At 43.0% G+C, this 26,458-nt stretch overlaps 1 protein-coding gene across 1 annotated transcript in view; it reads right to left on the reverse strand.

Annotated features, from left to right (window-relative positions):
- The window catches only part of slc37a1 (solute carrier family 37 member 1), a 30,030-nt gene extending 4,147 nt beyond the window's left edge, over positions 1–25,883 (reverse strand). Inside the window, 18 exon segments of the mRNA XM_034134307.1 lie at positions 82–155; positions 1,156–1,228; positions 1,652–1,713; positions 2,168–2,230; positions 8,758–8,848; positions 9,156–9,278; positions 10,305–10,343; positions 10,897–10,971; positions 15,578–15,630; positions 15,887–16,053; positions 17,205–17,281; positions 17,944–18,079; positions 18,637–18,715; positions 18,858–18,981; positions 20,187–20,234; positions 20,237–20,270; positions 24,211–24,497; positions 25,708–25,883. Coding sequence (XP_033990198.1) covers positions 82–155; positions 1,156–1,228; positions 1,652–1,713; positions 2,168–2,230; positions 8,758–8,848; positions 9,156–9,278; positions 10,305–10,343; positions 10,897–10,971; positions 15,578–15,630; positions 15,887–16,053; positions 17,205–17,281; positions 17,944–18,079; positions 18,637–18,715; positions 18,858–18,981; positions 20,187–20,234; positions 20,237–20,270; positions 24,211–24,266 — 1,374 coding nt within the window. The 5' untranslated portion in view covers positions 24,267–24,497; positions 25,708–25,883.
- Positions 25,884–26,458: the final 575 nt, after the last annotated feature.

Consider the following 26,458-nt stretch of genomic DNA (forward strand, 5'->3'; position numbering starts at 1 on the left):
AGGAAATAAGAGGGTGCCTGAGCTGATTTAGTTTATAACTGTGTACAATTCATCAGACTGGAGTTAGAGTTAAACACATACCAAATCAGCAGAAACTGCAGTTGTGATGAGGGAGTATGGTCCATTGACTAACCCTCCACACACCAGCAGCATGCCTGGAACACACACAGTCATGGAGTTATGGAGTACAGCCACCCACGTCCACTGTGCTCCTTTCTAACTCAATATTCCCCCTCATGCTGAAATATATCTGGCATTTTGATCAAGTGTATGGTGCTTCAGTTTGCGAGCTGAGAGCAGTACAGCAGCAGCTATGCTTCCCTGAGTCAGAGTGTGTTGTTGTATTGATACTGCAGCTCACCCTCTGCTCTATCACACCGTGTCATCACAAACTCCTGCAGGTATTGTGAGGTAATGAGCTGCAGCTCGGTGTGAATGATTAAAGAGTCGTCAGGGAGCCAGTGTCTGAATGAGACGCTGATGCTCATTAAAACGTATCAACCAATGAGCATGGGATCAATTTAGCCAGGTCGTGGGACCTCATTCATCTGGATCCATAAATAGCAGCTGGACACACAGAGGGATGAATGCTGGTATGTTGGTATGTTGTTGATATAGTAATATAAATCCTAAACTGTGTTCAGGACTGTTAAGAGAAGACAGAATTTTAAAACACAAACCTATCTGAAAAAGCTTTGCTTTTACAAACCAAACAACTGGGAAGGAGTGTGTAAACATTTTGTTATTGATTTGACCATATCATTGAGAAAAGGTTAGGTCAGAGAGACTGTCCCGACCAGAGCTTCTGGTAAGGTCACTGCTTTCCCTCACTGTAGGAAGTGACTCACTATATTCTGAAGTGTATTTCTAAAACGAAATAAAAGTGCATGCAAAACATTTCTCGGAACAAGGTCCTTTTTGCATCATAAAAAACCTTTTTAATCATCACTTAATACTAAATAAATCTGTATGAATTCAACTCCCCCACCCCCAACCCCCACCTCTACCAAAACGAAGCCATTCATTAAATGAGCACATAACAACAGCATTGGTGTAGTTTAGCTTCATTTTGATAACCCACAACCCATTGCTTCTCTAAAGAATCAGTGAATAAAAACGAATGGACATCCTGTCCTCAGCAGAGAGAGATCTTACCGATGGTTGGCCCAAACCCAAACTCGCTGATCATGGAGAAGCCATACAGCTGCAGGACAGAGAGAAAACACGGGTCAAACACTCACACGCTCAACCACTGTTCACACTCAATTGTACACCAGCCTGATGTTACATTCATTTCAGTGAAAGGAGAAAATGTAAAGAGGCATATCTGGTTTGAATTGGTCCACCACTGTGACTGGAGCCTCTTTGGTTATCAGAAACAGCTTCAGTAGCCCTAATACGCCTTTCTCTTCATGGACACAAACAAAAAACACTGTGTAATCTGTCTACGCTCCGCTGCTAACAAACCAACACATTTGGCCTCAGTAAGAATGTTTGCTTTAAGTACAGCACAGCAGAGGAGCATGTTTAAAACCGTGAGTCTGAAACCATAAGGAAGAGAAATCTAACAATGTTGAATTACTAACATAGTTAGAAGCCACTATGTTTGATGTCACAACCCTCACTGTAGGAGCAGCCCAGCAGCGCAGATGACTGCACAGGTGGTGGCTCTCTTCCCCAGCGGATCAGAGAGCACGCCGGCCAGGATCCCCCCTGGCAACACCACACACACACACACACAACACCCACAACACACACACACACACCACACACACACACACACACACACACACACACACACACACACAAACACACACACACACACACACACACCCACACACCACACACCCACACACACACACACAGCACACACACACACACACACAACACACACACACACACACCACACACACACACACACACACCACACCACACACACCACCACACACACACACACACACACACACACACACCACACACACACACACACACACACACACACCACACACAACACACACACACACACACACACACACACACACACACACACACAACACACACACACACACACACAGCAAATAGAAAAGTTAGATGCACACACCCACACTAACCTCTGTCTAGATAAGAGCAAGATAAAACATATTAAAGTTTGAACAAAAGCACCTACCCACTATTCCTCCCACGTCAAACAGGGTGGAGAGATCTCCAGCCTTCTTTGCATCGAGGTGAGCTGACACACACACACACACACATTATTTAGAGTCATTGCCGTGTCTATTGATTTGAACACGATCCGTGTATCCATCATTTCCTGGTCTTCTCTAAAGAAGAGGGACCAATGAAAACGTTGTTCATTTTGCTGTTGTTCAGCATCGAAACATTCATTAGCTAACAATGACATTATTGTTCTATTAATATAAAGTGAGGTCAGTTACAGTTGGTAGTTATGGGTACGTTTTACTTAAAGGGCACCTATCATGCAAAATGCACTTTTGTACGTCTTTTATACATGAATATGTGTCCCCGGTGTTCAGGGAACTCACCAAGTGTCAGAAAAACACAACCCTCTCTCTTTTCCTCCATACCCCAAATCTCTAAAAACGGGGCTGATACAGACTGATCCAGATATGAACATTTCTCTGACGTCAGGACGGAGGAGCTACGCCTATATGGCCAACTCTCCACCTATCAGGGGGAATGAGAGGTTGCGTGGCATGGTAACAGCATGTAGCGCGTTCACACTGGAGTACTTTTCCCACAATAGTTCATCAGAACTACGATATATTTGCGTTCACACCAAAAGCCTCAGGAACTAAATGAGTTCATCAGAACAATTTTTACCCGCTTTTCAGTCCCTGCTAGAGAACAGGGACTTTCGTGGGAGAAAATAGTTCACACGTCTGATTGGCTGTGCGGAATGCAAACCATGCCCCGGTTTAACTCTGAATTTTTTTTTTGGAGCGGCCATTGCATTTGCTGGCGCACCAACGAGAGTAACTTTTGTGAAAGCAGTTATTATGGCAACAATAAGAATACAAAAATCATTGGAGCGGTGGAGTGATGAGGATGTGTCGGCACGTCTGGCGATTACTCGGAGGATGGGATCCAGCAGCTTCTACCTGAAGGCAGTTTCCAACTGCAAAATGTATCGGTGTTGTTCGGTTAAAGTTAGCCGACATGGGAATCTTCCACAGCGCACACTCATGCCGGGACAAATAAAGAAACTAAAGCAGGACTACAAACAAATAAAAGACCATAATAACAAGAGTGGTAACGGCCGGAAGACCCGTAAATGGTATGATCGATTTGGATGCTCTGCTCGGCCACCAGACCCTCATTCTCCGGCACTTGTGGTGAAAACGGCGGATTCAGTGGCCTGGAATTGTCCAACGACTACGAAGGTAAAATAAACTACATGCACTGCACTGTTTTAACTCTGCACAATACTGGGTCTCAGATGTACTTTTATTTGCTCAGTAGATCGAGCTAGCCATGCTAGCCAGAACTGGCTAACACTGCTAGCCAGTTCAGCCTAGCATGGCTAATAACATCATTCTCGGCCGCTATGGAAAACGTTTTTTGACTTGTGAATAAGTGTGTAATGTTTTCTGTAATTTGCTTCACTAAACTCATGGCACTAATCGTGTGTTTCAGGCGAAGCAGGACAACTCTCTGGATTGGAAACAAGTGAGCTTTCCCCTCCGGATCACAACAGCAGCACTTTCTCGTCTCCTTTTCAACCATCCAAACACACTGTAACTACTCTGGTCTTGAAAGAACGTTACGCATCAAACTGATGTCCACTAATCACGTTTATTTCCTTCTTGGTACAATTATGAAACACCGTGAAAATACATCGTTTACACTTTAAGCGCCCTTTTCACTCTCTCATAAACATCCGGGCTAGAGGTCACATGACTTCCGGTAAGAAAACTTAGTTCAAGCGTACATTAAGCACTCTAAAAAAATATAAAACAATAAATAAGGGCACTTTGAGCGTCAGCTATTTGAGTGCTATCTTATCTTCTACTTTACACCTGCATTTTGTACACTGTCCCTGTCTGCACCCTGTCCAATGTTGTCTCTGTTGACAACCTGCTAGTAAACAAATTCCTAGTATGTTATAGAACTTCATGGCGATTAATCTGATCTTGTATATTTCTCCTCATAGGAAAGCGGGCACGGGATGACAGCTTCCTTGACACCATCATGGCGATGGACTGCCGTGCCATGGTCAGCACAGGAGAATGAGGACCTGCGTGCCAAGGAGATGCACGACGAACGGCTGCTACATTCACACAAGGCCCAGGAATCGGACGACCAGCTGCTCATGGTGATGCAGCGCCATGCTGACTTCGGCGGCGCGCCAGGCTGCGCGCCAGGTGGATGGTGTCGGCGCGCCCGGTGGAGCAACAAAATACCTTTCAGGCTGGGCTTCTGGCAGTGCTAAGCGAGCTGATTAAATCCAACAGGCCTTCAATAAAAAATTAAGAAAAACTTGTCGTCGTTGATAAACTGTACAATGACTTGTTGGGAGGCGTTGGGTGGCAGTGGTCTGGTGCGTTGCTGTTCGGATCAGGGGAGCACAGGTTCAAACCCCACTGCAGTCAGCATGTCGTTGTGTCCCTGGACAGACACTTCACCCCAAATTGCCTACACCTGGGACAGTTCATTTTGTATTATTGTGATTATATATATATATGCCACTGTTATTAATACTGACAACTTCACTTTGCACTAAGGTGTGTCTGCTGCTGAGCCTACCTATTGAATATATATATATATATATATATATATATATATAATATATATATACTATATATATATATATATATATAATATATATATATATATATATATATATATATATATATATATATATATATATATATATATATGTTTTGATAATACTGACACTTAATTTGATATTGAAAATGTTAACTTCTATTTACATGCATACGACACACCTGGGACAGCGTGATGCTGTTTATTGATATTGTCTTGAGTGTGCAATAAAAGAGAACCCTACATGGCGATTAAACAGAGCCTGTATCTTACATTTTTCATTACATTTCATGTAACTAAGCTTGCTTATTTCTCCTCTGACACTTATCTTTACAGTGACCTGTGTAGCATCCTATACATCACATGTAAGTGATTATTCTGATACCGTCATGTTTCATCGGTTATAAACTGGCGAAGCTTTATTTATTGTGGCTTTCAAAAAAGATAATTTCATTGTATTTCAAAATGGCGCCCATCAACACAAGCACTATTTATTTATAGAAAGAGAAATGGTTAAAGTGGACCTATCATGCTATATTTGAATAATATAGTGTAGGACCATACCTATATAAGGCATATTTATACTTTTTTTTTTTCAAAATACCAAACAGATCATGCATTTTAGCCATGCCTCATTTCGCTCAATTTGAAAATGTTTAGCTCTGTTTGTGTAAGGGCAGATTCTGTGAGAACAGCACCATCTACTGGCCTGGCATATGTACTACAGCGTCTCCAGCGCTTTCGAACGGCAATGGCCGTGGCTGTCTCCTCCTGATTGGTGGAGTTGGCCCAATAGCCGTAGCGCCACCGTCCTGACGTCAGGACAGTGTTCAAATCTGGATCAGTTTTTATCAGATCCGTTTGCAGCCCCTTTTTTAGAGATTTGGGTATGGAGGAAAATAGAGAGGGTTGTGTTTTCTGACACTTGTGAGTTCCCTGGAACACCGGGGACACATATTCATGTATAAAAGACGTACAAAAGTGCATTTTGCATGATAGGTCCCCTTTATGTTTGTAATTACCAGTGTTGTGAGTTCAATATTTTAATTAATTATAGTAAGGGAACATCTTAGGAGTTAGTGTAGTGAGTTTCAGAGCAGTGTAATAATTATTTGACCTAAAACTAAATGTTTTATGAACATGACATGGGGATTTGCTAACTTTGATTTCCCCCATTTTACACGACACAAATGGAGGCCACTATGGGCCAAAACTAACACGTAGGTTTCTGTAGGGTTCATGGCAGACGGATGCAGTTGCTCTCAGGAGGATATTAATAAAGGTGTGTTAGCTGCTGAGCCTATTTAGTGTGCATACGACACACCTGGCACAGTTTATTCATTTCCACACGTAGCGTAGCGCGTGCATGTCGTCGTCCAATCATTTTGTCAATCCTTCTTAAACCGCCTTCGCTTCCGAATCAGCATTGCTATTGCATTTGACTGGTCGACGATCTGTATTTGTGTTTGCTTAAATAACTCAGACGAAGCTCATGTCTGAGGTCGGAAGGTAAACAGACGCCTCATTTACAGCAGGTGGCGCGGCAGCAGTATACGCGGGAGGTTTTTCTTCTTCTTTTTCTCTCGGTTTTTGGCGGATTGCAACTTTAAGGTGCATACCGCCACCTACTGTACTCGCCGTGAAGTTGTTTGCGGCCTGCCAGTAAACCCCAAGCAGAAGAAGACGAAGTGACGTCAGCGGTTCATTTGCCTAATCCACCCCCAGGAACTCATTTTGGGTGTGTGAACGCGATCTGCTTTAGTTCATCAGAACTAAAAGAGCTCTCATGAACTATTGTGGGAAAAGTACTTGGTTGTGAACGCGCCTATGGTAACAGCATGGTAACATGACGCTCGTAACTCCGGCCCCCTCCTTTGCAGGGGGGCGTGGTCAGCTGCAGCACATGCAAAGACAGGGTGGAGGAGAGCAAAATAGAGCGAAATGAGGCATGGCTAAAATGCATGATCTGTTTGGTATTTTCAAAAAGAAAACGTATAAATATACCTTATATAAGTATGGCCCTACAATATATTATTCAAATATAGCATGATAGGTCCACTTTAAGTACATTTCGAAGCCCATACTTCTTTACTTTTACTTGAGTAAAGAAGTAATTTTCACCCGGAAGTGACGTAGGTGTTACTCTCATCTGTGATGGTAAAAAGCTTAAAAATAAAAAGAGGGGGCGGAGCTTATGCCTGCTCATGCGGGAGATTCTACTGGCAGATTGTCAGCTAAACACTGCTGTGATTAAATCCCATATCATGTTCAAAACCACATCATGGATTATTTCTGAAACAGTATGGAACTCAAATGCTTTTTCTCTTGCGGGTTTACCACAAGGTGAGTTCCTTTTTATATCCTGATTTTGTACACATACTCTCTCCAGTACAGGTTAGCTCTGAGTGTTAGCGATGCTAATGTAAACAAAGACCATATTACGTCCAAAACAGTCAGGCATTGTTTCTGATAGCAACGTTTCCGATAGGGCTGTGTGTGTAAAGCCAGCCCACATTTCCAATATTACGTCATATCGGCAGCAAATCTGGATCAGCTCCGTTGTACCCTCGTTTTTAGAGATTTGCGCACGGAGGAAAAGAGAGAGGGTTGTATTTTCTGACACTTTGTGAGTTCTCTGGCACACCGGGGGACACATATTTATGTATAAAAGACATCAAAAGTGAATTTTGCATAATAGGTCCCCTTTAACTTAAATCAACAACTTTAATCTCTCTTAGGTCGCATTCACACCAGCCTTGTTTAGTCCGGTTGAATCGAACCCTGGTGCATTTAGCCGCTTGGTGCGGTTCGTTTGGGTTTGTGTGAACACAGTCCGAGACCTCTGAAGTGAACTAAACAACCGGACTCTGGTCCACTTAAAAAAGGTGGTCTCGGACCGCTTGCAAGTGAACTCTGGAGCGGTTCATCGCTGGTGTGAAGGCAGTCCGCACCAAAAACATAGGAAGCACAGTATTTACGAGTCACAAGAACACGGATGTCTTCAAAATCTTTAGCGAAAGACTGAAGCAGAATGAAGAGTTGAACAGTGTCGTGTAAAAGTAAAAATGCTCCGTCAACTATACATACAAGTCAGAGCCACCTGTCGTCGGTGAAACTCCTCCTTACTGTAGAACGTCTCTCATTATATGTGTTATAATGTTTTTAACGCACGTTCTGATTATATAATCATATGCGCGGGCCACTAGTGTCTGTTGATATGCTCTCCAGATTAACAGCAGCATGAAAATAACCTGCCCGATGCTCCATGGAGGCTACGGTAAAAAATTGCCGGGATTTGCGTTTTTACCCCTTAATGTCTGACCAATCCTTGAACAGCATTTTCCGTGCACATGCCTTGTGTTTAAAGTTTATAGTCCGTTTGAGTTTCGCCTGTGTGAACGCAAACCGAACCTTCTGAAAAATGAAACAATGTAACAAAATGTCGTCTGGTGCGCACCAGAGAAGCGGACTATTAGGTGTGAATGCGACCTTAACGTCAGACAATGACCACCATCAAGAGCAGTCTCTCAGAGGACAAAGGACAGGGGTCAATGGGCTGGCACAAAATATAAGGTTTCCCCTTTGATTTGAGTTCATGAAAAAAAGTTTGGAAATTTGGAAAAAGATTCCCAGCCAGGTTCATAAAGAAACGGTTTCCTGTTAGTCGTGGAGTCTATTTGTTCAAACCCATTGAACTTTTATTTTCTGTGGGGGATGTCCAAGTTTCCATTTCCGATGGGGGGCAATGTGTATAAACACAAAGTATGTGACATGTTTGTGTTTAATGTAATGTTATAGCTCTAAGAATATGTCCACCTCCTGGGGTAAATACTGTATGCCCTAATGTTTAATATTGTATCAGTTAAACATTGAGAACAGGCACATACAGCAAAAAAAGAAAAAAAAAAGGATTCAATGGATTTACATTTTCTTGACATTACTTTGATTAGTTTATCAGTAAGAGATCCTCACCGGTCTTGGTGATGTAGAGCGGCAGCCAGAAGAGGAAGGTGTAGCTGACCAGCTTTGCAAACAGCAGACACAGAGAGAACTCGATCACTCCCTGCAGAGACAAAGAGCACACACACTAATAAAGGTTGTTTGGAAGAGTTGATTTATTGTGACTGAATGATAACTGTCATTATCAGTAAAAACATCCCACGGTAGCGACCTTGACCTGATGGACCAGTCTCATACAGACACAACTGGCAGCATATGTCACACAAGACATAAAGGGTTACTTTAACAATGCATTCTATTACTATTAACCTGTAAACATTTATATAGTAAAGTGTGTGTGTGTGTGTGTGTGTGTGTGTGTGTGTGTGTGTGTGTGTGTGTGTGTGTGTGTGTGTGTGTGTGTCACTGACTGGTATACGTAGAGCTCCCATGAAGCTGATGGCGGACGGTTCGGATTCCCTCTTCACCACCACGACGGTCTGCGCGGGGACACACACACTGTCGCGGGCAAACAACAGCTCTGTGTCGTAACTCTGCAGGAGAGGAGCAGAAGCATCAGGGCTGCAGGGGAAACACCCCTCACATGGACAATGAAGTCAACACCCAATCGTCAACAGTACCCTGGTTTTTATATTTTTCAGTGATTTTTTAGGCAGAAAGACCATGCAGGAACAGGATCATTTGAAACGGTGACCTCTGACACATTGTGTGGTAGTAAATCAAAGAGAGGAACAGAGGCATAATGGTTTGAGGAGTTATAGAGAGGATTTTATCCAAATAAGTCACCAGTTACACACCAACCACCACCTTTGTCAACCAATTTCAAATGCAAGCATTAATCAGCCTGTTGACTCTTTAGGTGTAATGGATGAACAGGGTCTGCCGTATAGACCAATGCATCAGGTGACAGAAAGATAAAACTGAAGTGGACAGAGCAATTGCATAAACCCGACCCAACTATATTTCCAAAGAAGTTCCAGAAACCCTGAGGCTGAACCCAAATGTTCCCACGTCCCCACAGCTGCACACTGGTGGACTTTGCCGGCTTTGCCGTTTTTTAATAAAAAAATATCATATTTATCAAGGTAACATGGATTCTATGATACTGTATGTGTTAATGATGTGCCACAACGGTTCAGTATATGTCTGTGAAAATAGTTAAAAGTTAATATATGAACATGACCTCGGTCATTTTTACATTGCGGATTTATCGTACAATATATGAACGAAAGCTCAATCATTTTTGCTGCCCTCCATATTGCTTGTTGTATTTATACATTAATCATCAGGGTTTTCACCAACAATTTAAGACATTGAATGTAAAATAGCTAGAGAGTCTATTTAATTGACTTTGTTAGTTGTGTGGTTTTATTTGATACATGTTTTATTAATTATTGTAGTGACCATTGTAGCTCAGTCCACAAGTCCAGAGGAGCACATTTGGATTCAAGCCTGAGTATAATTTCTTTGAGTTCCCTTCAGCCCCCCACAAAGCCTGACAGGTGGCATCTGCTGAAGCAGCCAGGAAACAAACAGCTGGAAGCACTGACACAACTGACCTTCCTGTTTTGAACACTATCCTCATAATAGCAGTACGCCTAAATGAGAAGAATTGGAGGATGAAAACCCTCTTAATGGTCACCATACATGCACACAGCACACACAGTGAAATGTGGTCACAGCATTTAACCCATCTTAGTGCTAGGAGCAGTGGGCAGCTATTGTACGGCACCGGGGAGCTATGGGGAGCGGAGGGGTCCATATTTAACACACACACACACACACACACACACACACACACACACACACACACACACACACACACACACACACACACAACACACACACACCACCACACCACACACACACACACCACACACCAACACACACACACACACACACACACACACACACACACACACACACACACACCACACACACACACCACACACACACACACACACACACACCCACACACACACACACACACACATCACACAACACACACACACCACACACACACCACACACACACACACACACACACACACACACACACACACACACACACACACACACACACACACACCACACACACACACACACACACACACACACACACACACACACACACACACACACACACACACACCTGGTTTTGGTTGTCCTTGTATTGATGATACACTTCAGTGTGTCCATTTATTCCGTTCCAACTCTTGGTTGGAACCTGCTTGAAGACAAAATAAACACATTATTACTCACACAAGCTCAAGGTCATGTTTTCAGCGATCAAAATGATAGTGTGTGTGTGTGTGTGTGTGTGTCAGAGTTGCCACTTAAGATATCTTTTGTTGGAGACAAACATGTGGAGACTGTAGCTATGGTGACTGTTGCCATGCTTCATGTTGAGTGCCCTCCATGTAAGTGGATTAAATATGCTTATTCATCAGAAGCTCTGCATGTGAGGCCAAGCTGCCCAGGTGACTTTGATAAACCAGTGAATGTATCTATCTCAATCCAACCCAGAACTCGAGGCCTGCAGGCATCAGTTGGGCATCAATCTCTAAACTGTACTCCACATCATTCCTTAGAATCACAATCAGGTTTATAGCCTTATACGTTTACACTTACAAGGAAATTGCTTTGGTGTATAATAGTGCTCCTCTCTAGAGCCGCTCACACATCAGGTGGATGGGCTCACCTGTCCCCTTAACTACGGAGCCCCTAAAGCAGGGATCACCAACTACATTTGTCCAAGGGCCAAAATGTATCCAATAGATACTTTAGCGGGCCATCGATGTTTATAGCCCAGAATTTTGAACTTTGTGGACCGGGGGGGGGGGGGGGGGGGGGGGGGCTGCTAGTGGAAGCACGCTCAGGTACTGCGGAGCACATAAAGCTTAGCAGACTCTTCACTCTGCACCGACCTCGATCGTAAGGCTTTACAGAGGGTGGTGAAAACTGCACAGCACATCACCAGGACGGAGCTGCCATCCATGGAGGGACCTTTACTCCCAGTGGCTCAGGAAGAAATCCCTCACTACGGATTATCAAAGACCCCCATCACCCCAGCCACAAACTGTTCTTTCTGTTGCCGTCTGGCAGACGTTACCGCACAGCATCCTGGCAAGGACAAGAAGATTCGGAGACAGTTGCTTCCCGCGGGCAGTGAGACTGTTTAAAAAATGGAACTGTTGAAACAACTTCAAACATTCATCTGCTACTCAGTAGTATGTATCTAATACCTAATATATATATATATATCATTCCAATAACTTGTATATAGACTCGTACTGCACTATTCCACATCATCACTTCATTTCATTTTTATAACTATTTTTCTTTTTGTATTGCTCTTGCTCTTATTGTTATTATGTTATTATGTTGCATTGTTGGAGAAGCCTGTGACATAAGATTTTCAACTACATAATTACTCTGTAGCTATGTCAGATTGACAATAAAGAACCTTGAACCTTGAACCTTGAACGCTAACAAAGGATCACTTCTAGGCAACTGTCCCGCAGCTGCTGCCTCTCTGTTGGACTCTGTTGGGGGGGGGGGTGCATGTACTGTGAAGTCGCCGGAGCATCGCAGCGGGGCTACTGCTGCGGAGCGCATAAAGCAGACTCTTCACAACGAAGGATCACTTCTTCTTCAGGGCAGGGAAGGCTACGCAGTACGCAGTCTACTGTCCCGCAGCTGCTGCCTCTCTGTTGGACTCCGGTACTGCACATTACTAAAAGAAATGAGTGGGGGGCGAACGCACTAACCACTCCACCAACGCCACAGTCACCCCCGTCGTGCCTGCCAGTTGATGGTCACTGCCCTAAAGGTTCATGAGGAAAAAAAAATAACTCTCTCGTGCGCACGATATACTTTGTTATGGTTAGACACATCGAACTGCAAGATTATTACGCCGTATTATTAGTTTTATGAAGATGTCCGGTCGCCAGGGCGTGTGTGTGTATGTGTGTGTGTGTGTGTGTGGGCATTTGTTTTAAGATATTAGGATAGTGTTGTTCATTCCGGTGCACTCCGACAGGACTAAGCACTACATCGAGATTAAGATTAAACGAACTTCTTTCACTTGGAAATACACATATACCTATGGAGTTGGCCAGATGTGTGTAAATTACTGTTCATGGTCATTTGAAAACAAATGCCGGTGTCGGACACACACAGTGTTGGGCAAGTTACTTCCAAAATGTAATACAGTACATATTACTTATTACTGTCTTAAGTTAAGTAATAAGTTACATTACAATATTACTGTCTCTGAAATGTAATGAGTTACACTACTTTTATATTACTTTTGAGTTACTTTACCAAAATAACCGCAAAAGAATGGCTAGGTATTTTAAATGCTAAAATGTTAGTTTAGTGCAGCTCATTATACATCCAGTGAAGGGCAATGTTGTATATTATAACAACTGTGTAGGCCCTTAAGGCTACCAACAACTTTTATTACACGGCTTGGTCAGGGTTCAAGCTATAAACTGAGCTCTATGGGGGTCTTTAAAACGAACACACACACACACACACACACACACAACAAACTTAAATATGAAAAGGTTCAACTACGCGCACACACATCATCTCGGCTCGCGCAGCACGCTCACAGGCATAGATTGCGCAATAATGTATTGCAAGGCAGACTGGTTTAGACTCTCCTGTCTTGCCGATCCGGTGCTTAAACAAATAGCTCTATACCTCTGGCCGAAATGTCCATAAAATGAAGTCCGAGTTTGAAATATATCTCAAATAATGTATGCACTGCCATTTCTCCACATAAACATAACAGTCTGCAATGAAACGGTTGTCTCCTCCTGTGCGCTCCACTTCCTACTTGGCGCTCCGGTGTATCTCGTGCGAAAGTATATCGTGTGCACGATATACTTTTTCGTGCACACGATATACTTTCTCGTGCTCACAAGATACTTTTTTCTTCTTCCATGAACCTTTAGGGGCTCCGTACTGTACAGGGTGGAACTAGTGAAAATATTCTCCTTTCATGTCTACCCCTGTATACCTCATTATTTTTATTCCACAGTATCTGTGTTATCTGCGAGACATCGCCAACAACGCAACGAGTCAGAATTCTCCGCTATGTCCACTGCATACAGCGCTCTGCATGTACGACTGTTCCACTGTCTGTGTGTGTCTGTCAACGCTTTGGTCCAATCACATTCAGCATCCCGTCAGCGTTTTTTCCCCCCACTAACAGTCTGCGAATCAGAGGCACAGTAGGGCGGGTCTTCGCGGAATGCGGGTGGGAAAAATGCGTGTCTCGTCTCTTTCAACCTGTCTGAGTCAGAGCAAGAGTTAACAGCTCATCTAGTTGCATCTGTACTGTAGCTAGTAGCCTAGTTTCACCTACCGGGGTGGCATGGGGTGGCAACTGCCACCCTAAAAATAGGCCTTGCCACCCCAGCTGCCACCCCAGTTGGCAGCTTTGTTTTGAAAGAAAAGTTGTGGCTCATCTGACATTGATGAGAGAAAGTCTCTAATGTCCAAGTGCAAGTGAATGCAGCACAAGACGCACGTCTTGTAACCCCTCCCCCGGCCCTGATTTCATTTGAACGGGACGCCGCAAAACGAGAAGCATTCGGACCCAAGTACTGAAGGAATGAGGTGCGGTCTACAATGACAGAGAAGAGACTGTCAAGTTTGGCTGTACTCAGCATTGAATCAAAAACGCACTAAAGCTGTTGATCTTAATAAGTTTGTGAGGCGTTTTGCTGAACAAGATGGTAATCGCCGCATTCAGCTGTAATAGACATGTCAACTTGATGCTCTGCTCACGGATGAGCATACACAACTGTTAAGATGATGATTGATTGAACTAGGCCAGTAGGTAAGGGCTTTCCACTGGATAATAACTGAAGTATAAAAGAATGCATGACTGAAGTGATGGAGGACCATGTTTGAAGGCAAACACGAAGAGGAAATAACAGGTCAAATCAAGCAAATCCCCCTCTCAGATTCCACAGCAACCAGAAGAACATAAATAACTGGCTGGTGATTTGATGAATCAGCTTTGTGATGGAATAAAAAATGCACAGTGCATTTCCTTAGCTGTGGATGAGTCCACTGACACCACTGACAATGCTCAGTTGCTGGTGTTTGTGAGTTTTTATGATGAGGCAAAGGGGGAGTTTGTTGAAGATGTGTTGGGCCTGACGAACCTCAGTGGACACACAAGGGGGCAAGACATTTATAAAGCAATAATGGGAATGCTGAATGAAAGAGGGTGCAGCTGCCTTTATTCATAACTGTGGCAGCTCTTACACTGCGACTCTGAGGGATTCAAGCACAGACACAATAACAATGAAAACTGCTGCATACAGATTATTTTTGTTTTTGCAACCTCGTGTTAAGAATCTTGTTGCAATTGTTTAAAAGTTTGAATGACCGTAATAAACTGACCTTTGTCTTATTGAAAAATGTATTTGGACCTTTAAGATTTGTATTTGAGTACCCCTGCACTACAAGATGCTGGTACAGATTACAGTTACACATACTGTATTGTCACAGTAAAGTGTCAGTTTCTTAATATACTTTATTTTTTGATGTTATAAAAGTTGTTCAAATGTAAAATAACGGCAACATCCTTTTTTTCTTTGAACATCCGTTTTGCTCTTATTGTGTTTATGTATGCACCATTTATTCAGCAAAGCAAATGATATATGAACAATATATAAATAATATATAATAATAAACTGGATTCTGATCCTGATTCTATAATTTGAGTTGTTACAAGAATTCACAGCCTGAATACAACGAAAGAAGCCAATCTAAAGTTTCCAATTACCAAAGAAAGAAACTCTACTCACACGCTTGCCTGGAGACGTATTTTGAGCATACATGCTTTTCAGGTCATTTGGATCTGAAAAGGGGAAAACATGGCATAAAGATGCTTTTCCATATACAGGTGAAGTCATGCTCACAGCCGATTCTGTTCTTCAGTGAGCAAACTAAAGAAACAGCTACAGAAAGCAAACTACTCCCACAGCGAGTTACACCAATTTCTCTATGTGGTTACAACATGTGCAAACTGCATACACAAGGAAAAACTCATTACGGCCACACACAAAACGATTCATATATTGTAGCCCTGGAGCCAATGGGGAGGCTGCACTTACGCTCAATGAGGAAGAAGAAGCAGACGACGCCCATGACTGCGATGATGATCCCCGGGACGATGAAGGACATGCCCCAGTTGGAGGAGACCCAGTAGCCGGCAATCAGAGAGCCCAGGATGTTTCCGACTGAGGTGTGAGAGTTCCACAGCCCCATGACGAGTCCCCGCCTGACACACCACACCACACACACACACCACACACACACACACACACACACACACACACACCACACACACACACACACACACCACACCACACACACACACACACACACACACACACACACACACACACACACACACCACACAACACACCACACACACACACACACACACACAACACACACACACACACACACACACACACACACACACACACACACACACACACACACACACACACACACAACACACACACAACACACACACACACAACAACACACACACACACACACACACCACACACACACCACACACACACACACACACACACACACACACACACACACACACACAACACACACACCCACACACACACACACCCACACAAGTCATTGCGTGCCTATTGATTTGAACACGATCCGTGTATCCACTTCTCCATGTTTAGTTCTGACTGACAGAAAGCAGACCAGTCCCTGAAGACCTGAGAGTTCTGGATGGTTCATAATGTAGCAGGAGATCAGAAATGTATTTCTTCCCTGAACCATTCAGGGCTTTAGGTGTACTGAAATGTGGTAATAAATAAAACACATTATTATTATTGGTGACTGACTCATTACCTATCAGGTCTTCTAACAACGCAGCAGCAGAGCAGGTTCACTGGTAAATGTGTCTTTGATCACTCAACAACAGATTCAACACAAGATATGTCCACGTATATAGTCTGTGGCTCAGTGTCCCCGTCAGCTAATGAGAGCAGTGTTGGTCATTGTTTGATCTAATATTTTACATACAATGTTTTAACTTGCTACATGAAAAGTAACTACAACTACATCACTGGTTAATGTATACAGTGGATGCAATCATAAACCAACAAATTGGTAATTTCTCCTTTTTAGGTGACGCACCTAGGTGGAGCATATCTGTAGAACACCACGTAATAATGTGTATCAGCTCCTGATGTTACGGTGATACAACACTGTCCATATTAAATTAAAGCCATTATATAATTAGAAAAAACCAACCTTACATACTGTCATGGAAATCACACAAAACCACAAACTGTTCATGAAACACTGTACTTCCAACCAGAAGCCAAATTCAAATCCATAATGAACGTGTCCTTTGCTTCAGTCTCTCTGGGGAGGGTTTGACCTTACCTTCCTTTTCCAAACCAGTTGCTGATGCAGGTCACTACACTGGGCCAGCCGGTGGTCTGGACTAAGCCATTGGCCACCTGAAATCACAAGAGGATGAATAGACATATTCGTTTAACAGTGAGATACACACCCTGTATTATTGTTCTGTGATGCATGGTAAATGAACCTGGGATTATGCACTTGTACTGTATATGTATGCGTTCCCTTTTTTGTGTGAATATTCATCTGTGATTCTCTAGGAATTTGGAGTTGCAGGAAAGTTGATTAATTCTCTCCTGTGGGGGCGGCTGTGGTTGTCCTCCAATCAGAAGATTGGTGGTTCGATCATCTGCAGTCTAAATATACTCAACCTCAAATTGCTCTCGATGGCCAACAATGTGTCTACGAATGTCCTATTCCTTCGGCAGGAGCACCTTGTATGGCCTCTGCCTGTGTATGAATGTGCGTGAATGCTGACTTTTATATGTAAAAGCACTTTGAGGGGTTTCAAAGACTGGAAAAGATATTCAAACAGGCAGTCCAGTAACCATTTGGTAATAAACCTAGAATCTAGATGGTCCTTGTGAAAGAGACTTTATCCTAACAGCTTCTATCATAAACCAACAGCTATCTCTCCTGCAGAGAGCTGAAGAGGATTTCCCCTGTAGCAGATGCAGCTGTTGGTGTCGTACAGTGTGTTCACTGTGTGTGCCTCTGTGGGCTCTTTAGTGCAGTTTCACGACTCACTGATGCAACTCACCTGCACACACACATAGAAGCCCATGCTGTGGATGTTGTAGACATAACCCAGTCCAAACAGGCAGGTGAACAGGCCGCTACTCAGCATGCCCACGGTCAGGTACAGGCGGATAGGCAGGCGCTCACCGATGATGCCGCTGCATGGGTGCACAGTGGTGACATCATGTGAGGCCCAACTTCTAACTCATCAATAATGTTGGTAAATGTCTCCCTACATGCAAGCTTTGTTTTACAACCTTCAACCTTTTGTATGTTCAATCAGAGCACTGCACAGCCTCATAACACTCAGATCCAAAACAAATGATGCAAAAATGATGCAAAAATGGATAAATTCAAACTGTTGATTGGGTTTTATTTTGTATACAGTTGATATCATCAGCTACTACTAACAGGAAGAGGAGCAGTCTATTTCTTCAGAATGTGGTCATGCTGGATGGACTGCATGTACACATAACTGAAAAACATATGCATGCATTAACATTATTTGTATTATGTGGCCAGATACAGATTGTATGTTTAAGTGTTTGAGGTGTAAATGAGGTATGTATTTTAGATATATAAAAGGGTTGAATGCTCTTCCCTAATAACACATGTATCTGATTAATGGATTTCACTGATTGTCAACAGCTTTATGTTTTGATTATTTATGTCCAGTTATTTTATTAATTGAATTTGGTTCTTCTTGCTATCCTACCTGAGGTACATTCCCACAGCGTAGGCACAGAGGAAGGAGTAGTCCATGGCTCCCAGCAGCTGTCTGTAGTTCTTTTTGTCTGAGAACATAACAAATATAAGATTTCTTTCTGTTTACACAAACATGTATGCTTAAGGTAAGTATACTCTCTTTAACCCCCCCCCCCCCCCCGCACACACACACACACACAAAAAGAAGTGAGGAGTGAAGCATATACAGACCGAAAGGCTTCCAGCTACAGTCCATGTCTGTGTGGTGGGACTGCGGGGGGGGCTGCGGGCTGCCGCTGCTGGAGGCTAAGGTGGCGATCTCACTGACAGAGGAGCAGTTCTTATGGAGCTCACTCTGTCAAAAACAATGAGTGCAGCTTCAGTGAACAGACCTGTGTTTACTATCCATACCAGATAGACTTCAAACATGAGTCCTTATTATAGAGGCTCTTCTTCCCAGTGGTGGAAAGTAACTAATTACGTTCACACATGTGAAAGTACTAAAGTACTATTTAGACATATTTGTACTTAAGTATTTACATTTAGTGCTACTATATACTTCTACTCCACAACATTTTTGAGACAAATATTGTACTTTACTCACTATTTATTTAACATCTCATAATTACTAGTTAAATATTAAAACATGTGATATATTTACAAGATAACATAAAATGGAGTTCTGTACTATATAAATACAACCCCATATCCTAAAAAGTACATACAATTGGCTCCACATTGACAAACTACAATATAAAATGTCCATCTGCGTATTTGTTGTGATAAAAACACGATCAAATTAAATATTCGATGCTTACATAAAACTGTGAAAAGAGCTGTTCTGCATACTAAATACTTTTAGTTTTGATGTTTGGAGTACATTTAGCTGTTAATACTTCTGTACTTTTACATAAGTAACATTTTGAATTTTATATTTGTACTTGTTATAGAGTCTTTTTTACTTGTACTTAAAGTGGACCTATCATGCTATATTTGAATAATATATTGTAGGGCCATACCTATATAAAACATGTCTGTGAAGTTTTTTTTTCAAAATACCAAACAGATCATGCATTTTAGCCATGCCTCATTTCGCTCTATTTGCTCTATTCCAGTCCTGTTTTTGCAAGGGCTGATTCTGTGAGAAGTCTTCTTCGCTGCTTTTGTGTCAGACTACAGCGCCACTTACTTATGTACTACAGCGTCTCCAGCGCTTTCGAACGGCAATGGCCGTGGCCCAACCCCCCATTCCCTTGATAGGTGGAGAGTTGCCCATATAGGCGGAGCTCCCTGTTTCTGACGTCAGAACAATTTCAAATCTGTATCAGCTCCGTTGTTCCCCCGTTTTTAGAGATATGGGTATGGAGGAAAAGAGAGAGGGTTGTGTTTTCTGACACTTGGTGAGTTCCCTGACACACCGGGGACACATATTCATCTATAAAAGACGTACAAAAGTGCATTTTGCATGATAGGTCCCCTTTAAGTAAAGGATGAGGCATTTGAGATCATCAATGATATATAGTTTTCAGTGGTATTCAAAAGTCATGAGGCCTATGTTACCTTGACGATGCTAATGGGTTTCCTGGAGAGGTGGAAGCTGGTGTATGAGGCAGGAAGGTGAGGATGAATGTGAGCGCTCTGTACCTGCACAGAGGAAACACAAGAGGGCGTCACTGCATGGTCCTGACAGAGCCCTGCAGCTATAGGCTGTCAGCTGGGGGGGGGGGGGGCAGGCTCAGAAGTTTGATTGGGGTTGTCAATTAATAGTCAGGGTTTTCTAACTCCCAACTCCTCCAGATACTGAAGCCACCATTGTGACATAGCCATCAGTGAGTGTGTGAATGAGCATTCAATTGAAGGATGAGCAGTTTGCAGTCTTCCATTAATGTGTGACTGTGTGTGTAAATGTAGTGATGTCAAAGGAATGGACACCCACACAGACACACACGGACACACACAGACACACACCTTGGGTTATATGTGCTGTAGAACATAGGTGCTGTGAAACAATCCCAGATGAACATTTTATTCCTCTGAATCACTGTTTTGTTCTTGATGAGATGGCTCCCTCTTTTATTCACACTGAAGCTCGCTCTACCACCTCTCACTCCTCTCTCATGCTTGCTGGCGAAGCCGGGAGGGAGGGGCCAACTTTACATGCTGTGTGTTTAGAATGTGTTTATCAGCTGCTGACAGCTATCTCGACATCTCTATACGAGTCTGTTATCCTGCCTCCCTGTAAAAGACAGATGCTGACCACATATACACAATGTATGAGGCAGCTGGATTACAAACTGGTCAGGCAGTTCACACGCATTACCACTATCATGTTTTCAAGGTTACACCCTCCTACATGTTTATACATACAGGATGTCCTGTAACTTAGATGTGTGCTTTTGCAAATCACACTGTTAGCTTAGTCCCTTACCCATGTTTACGCTGTAAACGTACGAAGGCTATAAACCTGATTGTGATTCTAAGGAATGATGTGGAGTACAGTTTAGAGATGATTGCCCAACTGATGCCTGCAGGCCTCGAGTTCTGGTTTGGATTGAGATAGATACATTCACTGGTTTATCAAAGTCACCTGGGCAGCTTGGCTCACATGCAGAGCTTCTGATGAATAAGCATATTTAATCCACTTACATGGAGGGCACTCAACATGAAGCATGGCAACAGTCACCATAGCTACAGTCGTCACACACACACACACACACACACACACACACACACACACACACACCACACACACACACACACACACACACACACACACACACCACACACTACACACACACACACACACACACACACACACACACACACACCACACACACACACACATCACACACACACACACACACACACACACACACACACACACACACAACATCACACACACACACACATCACCACACACACACACACACACACACACACACACACCACACACACACACCACACACACACACACACACACACACACACACACACACACACACACACACACACACACACACACACACACACACACACACACACACACACACACACACACACACACACACACACACACACACCCACACACACACACACACACACACACACACACACACACACTTTGATCGCTGAAAACATGACCTTGAGCTTGTGTGAGTAATAATGTTTATTTTGTCTTCAAGCAGGTTCCAACCAAGAGTTGGAACGGAATAAATGGACACACTGAAGTGTATCATCAATACAAGGACAACCAAACCCAGGTGTGTGTGTGTCATCAAGTTAGACACATTTGCATTGAAGGAATGTAAATAAAATACATTTACTCAAGTATGGTATTTAAGTACAATTTGTTTTACTGAGTATTTTAATGTTATGTTACTTTGGTACTTCTAAGACACCTATTACCTGCACTTTATTTATCTGAAAGCTTAAGTAACTGTACAGATTCAGATTATTAGCTCAAATAGAGTATAAATCAACTTGTAAATTGCCATATTGCCATAAGACTAGGTTAAGATATCCAGCAGCAGTCTACAACGCTTTTAGAATTAGCTCCACCGTAGCTGTGAACACATTCATGCAATTATTATTATCCAGTTATTTAATGTACATGACACTGAAATGGGCTAGTATGCATATGATTACGTTTGGTTCTTAAGTTGTCATCGGTCATCTGATGAATAATCGTTCTACATACTGGTGTCTTACATTCAGTCCAGCCATGGAGAATGTTTCTCTCTGTTCTGTGAGCCAAAGACCCTCAGAGAGTTTAGGCTCTCTTTATAGGCAGTCTGAGTGGGGACAGCAGGTTTTAGTGCTCAGCATATGGATCTGTAGCAGCTCATACTAAACAGAAGTTACTCGTGTCGGGACCCATTAATGCTTGTACTAGTGAGTAGTTTGACCAATACCTACATTACGATTTCAGTTGAGCGCCAGGTTAACCTTCCAACAACAGCACACTTCATGCCACAGTGACAGTCACAACAGACACAGATCTGAATGATTTGAAAATAATAAAAATACCACCATAAAGGTTTTCAATTTGGTATTCAGAGCAGAGTGGTAGACTACTCTACACATGGAGGCCAGCAGCTTACAGCAAGAAGAGTGTAAACAAATTGTGGCGGCCAAATCATAGATAAGTAAAACAGAAAATGTACTTAAAAGTAAAATTGCCGCTGAGGCACCAGATAGCGAATATGCCATACTGGTGCGCTAATCCCACCACCACCTGTCCCCCATATATACAATTACACCAGGTGCCCCAATCACCAGTGCCCAAACATGCCTGTAATTGATCCTACTGTATGGCTACCTGATGAAAGCCCTTGCATTTGCAGTATTACAAACTGGGTGTTACAAAATGTGGCAACATTCATACCTCTTCTCCTTAGCATTCGAAACCAAGTAGATTGTTGCTTTTATTTGCTTTCATTTTCTTTTAGTGGTCTATTGTTTTTACTATATGGCTGTTTTTACTTTTATTTTTGTAATCATTACATTTATTCTGGTTTGTTTTGTGTTCGTACCTTTTATGTGATTTTATACTTATTTTATGTTTTGTGAGCTGAGCTGTGTGATTTGATATTTGATGTATCTCTCTGTACAGCACTTTGGTCTGGAGGTTCTAAAGTGCTTTATAAATAAAGTTGGATTGGATTGGAGTTGGAACATTACCTGTTGGACAGTATGAATCCTCAGCAAATATTGTATTTCATGAAAATATCTAAATAGAATTAGGAAGCCACCAGTTAGGATGTGTCAACACCTCAATTATTAACGTATAAACTTAGTGGCAATTCTAAATTGTAATTATTATCAACACATCTCACCCAAACACCAAAACTGATCCAGCTTAGAAGTCAGCCCACTTTAAGCTTCAGCTATTGTTGTCACTGCTAACTAAAATTCTAACCAGAGCCCTTTCACTTTTATCAGCAGGTGGTCCTGAGGAGAACATGAGGCCCGATCAACTTGTTGGGCCATCAGGCTTGCATCAGTTGACAGTAAGAATGATATTGAACAATAGCAGGATTTTCCTTTAATCTATGTGAATCGGGTATTTCTTTATATGCCTGCCATGCGACCAATAGACGCCAAAGCATGAACCAGAAGACAGTGAAGTGTAAAGATTCAACCAATACACTACGCCGTCACATTTAAAAATGGCAGCCAGAAGCCTGCAGTAGAATGCTGTATGTCCTGTTCCCAGGACTCTGCTGAACAACATCCACTGTTGCGAATGCATTGCCTGACATATGGATGAAATCTTGGTAAAATTCTACCATTTAACAGCTGGCAAACAATTTACACACATTTCACATTGATGGTAAACCGGAAATCATCAACACACACACGCACACACACATTGATGGTAAACCGGAAATCATCAACACACACACACACACATTGATGGTAAACCGGAAATCATCAACACACACACACTCACTCACTCACTCACTCACTCACTCACTCACTCACTCACTCACTCACTCACTCACTCACTCACTCACTCACTCACTCACTCACTCACTCACTCACTCACTCACTCACTCACTCACTCACTCACTCACTCACTCACCACTGGTCCCTGTCGAAGGACACCAGCATGCGAATCCCAGGAGGAACAGCGGCCATGTTTGTACACAGATATTGACAATCTCAGGACGGCAGCGGATGTGGGCTCAGGATGAAGAGGCTGATGGGGTACATGCAGACATGGTGCTTCTGCTCAACTACATCTCAGAGGACACTCCTGGGAGATCATCAGCAAGAGGACACATGTCTGACACGGAATGCGCTGGAGCTGGACGGAGAATCGGAGTCTGAGAAGATGACAAGACAGGGAGAGGGGCGAGTAAAAGGGATCTGAGGAGGAAGGAAGAAAAAAAATGATGAGAGGAGAAATGGTGGAGTTGATAGAGAAGTGAGAGGTAGACAGGGGAATGAAGAAATTGAGGATGTACCACACAATAATCAACTGCACGTTTTCCCAGCTGGTGTCATTTGACATTTGGGTTTGTATAGCTCAGCCTAATCCACATGCTGCCTGTGTCCATCAGAGCACGAAGAGCAGACTCACATGTCAAAGTTTGTCACACACATTTATTAAAGGACAGTGAAACTCTGAGAAGGAACACTACCATCTGTAATAAAGCCGAAAGCAAAGCTCTGAGATGTCGAGGAGCTATCAGAAAATATTAATAATTGGTTACTTTTTTAAAGTCTTGTATTGGAAATGTGCAATGTAAACTGGTTATTAACAATGGTGACCCTGAATTATCGTCTAGGGAATCCTTATCCCCTTACCTGAACATAGTGAAACACACAGTCTGGGCTACAGCTCTGGAATGCTCTGCAGAGAGACTTGATGTTCCAGGAGCTGCATAAACGCTCCTCTGTGCTGCAGCAGAGAGCAGGCAGCGAGGCCACGTAACAGCCGGGGAATCTATCCCAGTCCGGGAGTTCAATCACTGCTGCCATATACACTTGTAGATCATCTCAGTGACATACACGGCTTCCTGCCATACCTTCCCTGCTTTACCAGTGAAGCTTGATTTGATGGCAGTTAACTCCAAAGCACAGCTCTTTAGCTTGGGGTTATCCCAACAAACTGGTGTGTTGTGCTGCAACGTGTGTTGCAACGTGTCTATCTCCCGGCAATAATGTCCAAACGACATACAACCCATCCAGAGAAACAGCGCTGGCAGTGAATGAGACCTTAGATCATTATGTTGACTTGGTCCCCCAGTGTTTACTGAGGCTGAGAGCATCTGGCTGTATCCGGAGCTACAGCAGGAACTATACGGTTATTAATAGTACACTAAATGTTTAGAAACAAAACAGAAGCTCCGGTTATCAATAATGTATCGACAAAGCGAATGCATATCAAAGGAGATACGTAGAAAGACCGTAGCCTACATTAGGCTACGTGTGTCCCCATGCTGGAAACAATACGCTTCCTGCTCGTTGACAGCTAGCTGCTACACCACCGCGGCGGATCACACGCTCCGCGGCGGTCCGGCGGTTGGTTTCTGCTCAGAACCCACCCGAAACCCGCCACCTCTGAGGAGCTTACCTCGGACGGGACAGTCGAAGATTTTGTGATGGTTGTGCCTTCAGTTGAGCGATATATCTTCTACTTCCTTGTTGTGTGAAAGCTAGCAGCGACTGTCACCTCATAGACACTTTCTCACAAAAACACACATACACACACACACACACACACACACACACACACACACACACACACACACACACACACACACACACACACACACACACACACAGCTGGGCAGGGAGCGGGCGGCGCACGCGCTGCTCTGACGTCACATTCAGAGTGTTGTCTGATCTTTGACCAGAGCCTTTCTCTGAGTCATTCATAGTTTCCATCATTGTGACGGCTTCCCTTTACAATATAACCGCATCACAGCAATCGTTCCTGAAGCCCAGGCCGACACCACAGAATCTGACATGTGCAGAATACATCAACAGGACCCAGAATTAGATCAAGGCAATTCTGGGGCAAAATAAATGGCGATAAAAATGGTTCCTATTCATGGTGTATAACTTGTATATAACCCACTGGATAAACCAAGGTTACAAGGTTCTTGTATTTCGTTTGTTAATAATTATTTATTATTTATTTAGTTATTTTATAATATATTTTAGTTTAATGGTCAACTTTTAAGAACAAAGCTCATTAGGCGCGTTCACACCAAGTACTTTGCCGTATTTAGTGCCGGCACTCAGTGCCCCAGCACTTAATACCCCAGGGCACTTATGGCGCATTTCCACTACACGGTCGGCCTCGGCCACACTCGGTACGG

This window comes from Trematomus bernacchii, unplaced genomic scaffold, assembly GCF_902827165.1.
Source record: "Trematomus bernacchii unplaced genomic scaffold, fTreBer1.1, whole genome shotgun sequence".
Taxonomy (NCBI): Eukaryota; Metazoa; Chordata; class Actinopteri; order Perciformes; family Nototheniidae; genus Trematomus; species Trematomus bernacchii.